General features: G+C 33.7%; 1 protein-coding gene across 5 annotated transcripts in view; it reads right to left on the bottom strand.

Moving 5' to 3' along the window:
- The window catches only part of LOC107742312 (aryl hydrocarbon receptor nuclear translocator 2), a 95120-nt gene that overhangs the window by 53790 nt on the left and 35036 nt on the right, over positions 1 to 6294 (bottom strand). For all 5 annotated transcript variants that reach the window (XM_016555232.1, XM_016555233.1, XM_016555234.1 and 2 more), the window contains 2 exons: positions 4685 to 4787; positions 593 to 658 (listed from right to left, as the gene is read on the bottom strand). In XM_016555232.1, coding sequence (XP_016410718.1) covers positions 593 to 658; positions 4685 to 4787 — 169 coding nt within the window. The remainder of the gene's footprint in view (positions 1 to 592; positions 659 to 4684; positions 4788 to 6294) is intronic.

The following is a 6294-nucleotide window of genomic DNA, read 5'->3' as shown; positions in this document are numbered from 1 at the left end:
CCAAGCGAGCCGTTCGTTGTAGTTCTTGAAAAGGGATTTAAAAAAAAACGAAATATCTTCCTTTGGAGTGGACTTTGAGATTTGTAACTTTGAAGATCTTTTTTATGCCCAAACATACACACTACACACTGACTTAAATGTAAAAAGTGAAAAAGCATCATAGGACCCCTTTAATAAACTGTGTGCTGCTATACTTTCATTGTTTCAAGACTTACCATTATACCATGTTCAAAAACAAAAAACAGACTCTAAAATGTGAAGCATGCAGTTGTTATTTCAGTAATTGTTTATTGTAAAGTAATTCCTAATGTAATCAGGTTTATTCAGTCAGATTAAATACTTTTGACTTAAAACAAACTAGTTCATTTAGATGTTAGCACATCAAGCAGACTTTTAGATTACCTGACAAAACATGTTCACAGGGTACTTTTTTTGTTTTGTTTTGTTTTAGTTTTTAATGGGTTTGATTGTAAGTGTATATTACAAATGAATTAGCAATGAATTACAGGATGTTTGGTTAATAGATTGGGGTTGAATAACTGCAGAATTGGGTACAAATTTGAAATCTGAAAACTGAAAAAAAGATTCATACCTGTATCTCTTTCTCATGCTGGACAACCGATTCAGTGAGATATGATCCAGTGGAGCACTGCCACACCTAAAAAACATTTGAAAACCATTAAATTCTCACCATAAATGGATAAGACTACGAATACATGTACATTTTTGTTAAACATTAAAGTTTGGAAACCTCAAATTAATTACATTAGGTTATTTATGATAATAAAATGATTAAAATTACTAAAAGAGCAAAGAAGATTCAGATTAAATGTATTTCAAGGGCTGCATTATCTGTAAAATGATGTAGCAAAAACAACAACAACAAAAAAGGAAATACTGACAAATTAATTTTTTTGTTAAACATTTAACTTTGGAAACCTTGACTTTTATGGCACAAATAATCACTTAGGTTAATAAAAAAAAAATTGCATTATTACAAAAACAATGCAAAAAATTTTTAAAGAGCAAAGATTCATTTAAAATAATTTGTACTCAGAGGCCGTGTTAACTAAAAATAAATTCATTTATTTATTTATTTTTAAAGAAAATACTGACAATTCAACAACAAAAAATTAACTTTAGACCTCAACAACTTAATTATTTTAAGTTATAGCATACAGTAAATTATCACTTATTTTAATAAAAAAATATTGTATCATTTTTATGTTGATAATAATAAAAAAACAATAATTTATCAAATTTTTGTGGCACAATCAGCAAAGATGATTCGGATTAAATAATATGCACTCAGAGGCTGCATAGCTAGAAAATACTAAACAAATAAATAATTGACTATTCAAAATGTTGTCAGTCATTTTGACAGACAAATACAAGAATACTATTAAAAAACAATTCAATTTTTTTGTTACACTTTAAACCTCAACAACTTAATTATTTTAAGTTATGGCACAAATTATCACAGATTTTATCATTTTTATGTTAATAAAAAAAATCATTTATTAAATTTTTGTGGCACAATCAGCAAAGTAGATTTGGATTGAATAATATGTACTCAGAGGTTGCATAGCTAGAAAATAGTTTAACAATAACTAACTAAAGAAACAAACACAAATAAATAAATAATTGACAATTCAAAATGTTGTCAGTCATTTTGACAGACAAATACAAGAATACTATTTTTTTTTTTAACTCAAAACAAAAAGTGATTTTTACAACTAATAATAAAATAAATAATAATTATTCATAGCACAAGCACTGATGATATCTAATATTCTAGTTACCATGTTATGACTATATATAGCTGTTATCATTTGAATCCAGCTAGTAAAGACAGTAAAGACTATACGAGTGACCTGAAATCTCTGACCCTGTTGAGGGGTAAAATAGTTCACATCTGTTCCAACTTGAGCTGTTTATCTCCCAAAATCACTTCCATTCAACCTGGCAAGACAGTCTGTCGTCCCTCGGGTCTTTGTCAAATAGGTTGTCCAGTGTTCATGAATGCAAGGTATGCAAGTAAACAGCACAGAGGTGGAAAGAGTACGAAAATATTCTACACAAGTAAAAGCACCATTACATTAATGAAATTTTACTTAAGTACAACTAAAAGTACCAGTCTAAAAATCTACTCAAGTAAAAGTAAAAAGTAGCTCATTTAAAATTTACTCAGAGTAAAAATTACTTAGTTACATTTTAACAGTGGGGAGGCAGGCAAAAATGGGATAGGCCAAGGGTGTCAGTTCCTGGAGGGCCACAGCCCTGCACAGTTTAGATATAACCCTAATTAAACACATTTGATCCAGCTACTCTAATCATTTAGGCTTATTAGAAAACTACATGGTAGCCTATGTGTTCGAGCAGGGTTGGAACTAAACTCTGCAGGAGTTACAAATGCAGAAATAATGTTTTGATATATAAGACATAAAATGTTGAATATTCAATTTAAATTATAAAAAATAAAAAAATAAATAAAAAGATACTTTAAATGTGAAATTAAAACCGCTAGTAGATGTCAGCAAGTCACTGTTAATAAGTGAGTCATTGTGATTGAATCGAATCATTTAAAGGAGTTATTCATTCAGGAACGAAACACCGTCATGTTGCTCAGAGATGCAAAACTCTGCTGTGGCTGTGTTTGGAATTATTTTTGTTGTTGAAATAGAGCAAAAACAGGCAATATGGTGTCTAAAACGCAAGTCTTTTAATTAACTTCTTGTTTATTGAACTGTTGTAAAAAAATCTATATGTAATCATGCTGATTTTTGGAGAAAAAAACGGCACTCTTCGTGTGATACTGATTTACTATATGAAATGATATAAATATATAAATTTTCTTCCCCTATATCTTCAATTTTGTGATCATTCTAAATGCATTTTAACAGACTGAATCACGCAGTGAAAGAACGCACTCTAAATGCGTGCGCGCACTAGTCTATCTACTAGACTTCACGGCACGGAGCGATTTTCTTTTTTACTCAGTAATTAATGTGTTTTAAAATGTAGCGAAGTACAATACTTCAAACAAAATATACTTAAGTAAAAGTAAAATTACAGATTTTAAAAATTACTTTAAAAAGTAGAAGTACACAAAAAAGCTATTCAATTACAGTAACGCGAGTAAATGTAATTTGTTACTTTCCACCTCTGAAACAGCATGTACTTTTTTGGATCGCAACAAGCAAGTAAGCATCCTTCAGAGTTGAGTCATGATGTCTAATAGCGTTAATGCATTGTGTAAGAACTTTTAAAAATGACGCTCATGCTATTTAGGGGTTCTGTTTATCTCAAGCGTTTTAACACACACTCAACAGATGCGCTCATCCGCTAGCATGTGGTTTCAATCTGTCAAAGAGCCACAAATAGAAAACATTAAACATGAACACAGTCGCTAACTCTCATATTTAAGTGCTGAAGGAAGCACAAAAACATATGCGGCTTAATCATGCATTATGTTGGAATTTGCTCGCCATGGTTTGTGACTTAAACTGGCACGGACATTCAAATCAAATTCGGGAAGTGCATGTTGTCCTCTGGTGTTAAATATAGACCAAACAACATTATGAATGAAAACACCTTTTAAACATACTGCGGGGAAGGACAGGAATGTTCAGCAACAACAATCATCAAGTTTCTGTTCGCCTCATTGCTAAAAAATCCAATTATTAGTATTGCATTTTGTTGTCTTGAAAGTTCATGCAGGCTTTAAAAATCAAACAGTAAAATTATATTGTCATGGTCAGAATAAAAGACTAAATATTTCATAAAAGGATCATAATGAAGACAGAAAGATGCAGAGACTCAGATTGACAGGGATTTCTACACTTTTGTGCAATTAGTTAATAAACATATAGGTGTGAATTTATTTATAAGTAGTGATAATGTCAATCAGCTCACCTAAATACGAACCTTTTTAAACATCATACAGTGCAATACATTTTTTGAGAGTGACATAAGATCTCAAAATCTGATTAAATTGGACCTGAATGGCCTCCATATGCAAAGACTATGGTATGCCAATATCTAAAAAATGGACATGCTGATGGTTCAAGGCTCGTTTTTCTATTGGGAATTGAACTTGCAACCTTTCATTAGCAGTCCTGATCGTTAAAGGTCCCCTAAAGTGCCTTGAAACACGCAGCGTTATTCTATGTGGTGACGTAATTTCAACTGAAACAGGAAGACAGGGCGGGACATATCGAGCAGCCCCGCCCCCTTTTTAAATTAGCCAACAGCGTTTTGTTTATATCTGCACAGGTCAGAGCCGTTGAGCTCGGTAAAGCCGCATTTGACAGCCACAGTCTAATAGATTACCCCCTAGATTCAATATGAAACTCTTAGTAAAACAAAATAGTGATCATAATCATGCTGAGGCTGTGTAGTTTTAAAAGCGTTTAATATATGCCGACTCGTGCATATGATCCGCTCCGAGCGATCACGTCTCTGGACCGGAGCCAAAGTCCGGATCAGACTGTGCGCGCTGCTGCGGTTCGCGTGACAACGTGAAACCAGACCTCATTTGCCCAAATCGAAAGCATATTTACACTATCTGAATCGTTCCCTTAACACCCAAAAAAACTTTAATTTTGATTTCATGGGGACTTTAATCACCACACCACACCTGTGATCATGAGATCGGTGAGCTCACGGAGAGCATGGACTGTACCTCATTCTGCAGATGAAGGAACGTCTGGAGCCCATACACATTCTCATAGAGGACTGCTGTCCTTCCTTCTTCACCGTCCCCGTCTTCAGGTCCAGAATACGCCCTGGACATCAACACACACACACACACACACACACACACACACACACACAGACAGGAAAGAGGAAAGAAGTTAAATTAGGTATTGGCATTTTAAGTTAATTTGTGTAGGGTACTCTAACAAAATTCCTTACATGACATTTAAAGCAGACATTACACACACAGTTTCTGCCAATCTCATGTTAATCTTGAGTACCTATAGAGTAGTATTGCATCCTTCAGATCTCCGAGTTTTATCAGATTTATAAAAGACAGCTACAGCTTTACGCTTCTCTCCGAAAACAGTCAAGCTGCTGGAGACGTGCCGTGGGCGGAGCTATAGAGTCACGAGCACGAGTGAATAAAACAGGGACTAAAACTTTATTGACTTCGATTAACTATAGCTAAAATTGTTAAAAATGACTAATGCTAGATCATAGGATGTTTTTGAAAGAAGTTATGCTCACCAAGGCTGCATTTATTTGATGAAAAATACATTATATATAATGAAATGTTATTTCAGTTTCAAATAATTGCTTTCTGTTTCATAGAAAAGAGCAAGAGGATTTAGATTAAATAAAATGTATTCAAGGGCTGCATTGACCAGAAAATAATGTGACAAAAAAAAAATTTTAAACATTAAACTTTGGAAACCTCAACTTAATTATAAGTTCTGGCACAAATTATCACTTAGGTTGATAAAAAAAAGATTACATTATTACAATATAATGATAATAAGTTTAAAAGAGCAAAGATTCAGGTAAAATAATTAGGGATGCACCGATACCACTTTTTCCAGTACTCGCCCGATACCGATACTTTTATTTTTGGTACTTGCCGATACCGAGTACCGATACCAATATTTTTATTGCATTTGTACATTTTTTAAATATTGGGTACAGAAACCAAAAGGGTATGTATAATGTTAGTTGGTTAACTTCATTTATCAAATAGATACAGTCAAACCAAAATGTATTCAGACACCTTCAACATTTCTCACATTATCACAGTTTACTCGCTATAGTTTAGAAAATGGTAATAAAATATGACAAGAACTCAGAGTTACACTGTGTCAGAACAAATTCATCTTGATAATGCTAGATAATTCTGATAGAAAGGTATGTAATAGATTACAATCAACCAAAAATCAGACAGCTGTTAGTATGACAGTATTTACACAACTATGAATACTTGTCGGGCAACCCTTAGCCTCAATGACAGCCTGTAGTCTCCAGCTTCATGCCATCAGTGGCAAATCCTTTAAATGAAAACGTACTTTCGTGAGTCAGAACTGCCGGCATTTTAGTCTAACGTTACTCTTCCAGGATCAGTAAACAGTCCTCCATAAAATGTGCTGCACACATCTGAATATTTGGGTTGAACTGTTCTGGAACAGTGTTGTAAATACAACTTAACCATTGATTTTTAGTTGTGTCCTCTTTTGGAAGGCCAAGTAGTTTCTCTTTCAGGCCGGCGGGGCTAGAGTGAGCGGTGGCCGGCGGATTCGACGAAGGAGCGGCCGGCGGGCTTGC

This window comes from Sinocyclocheilus rhinocerous, unplaced genomic scaffold (assembly GCF_001515625.1).
Source record: "Sinocyclocheilus rhinocerous isolate Xijiao unplaced genomic scaffold, SAMN03320098_v1.1 scaffold75, whole genome shotgun sequence".
Classification (NCBI taxonomy): Eukaryota; Metazoa; Chordata; class Actinopteri; order Cypriniformes; family Cyprinidae; genus Sinocyclocheilus; species Sinocyclocheilus rhinocerous.
Note: the sequence above shows the minus strand (reverse complement) of the source record. Positions and strands in the feature narration are given on the sequence as shown.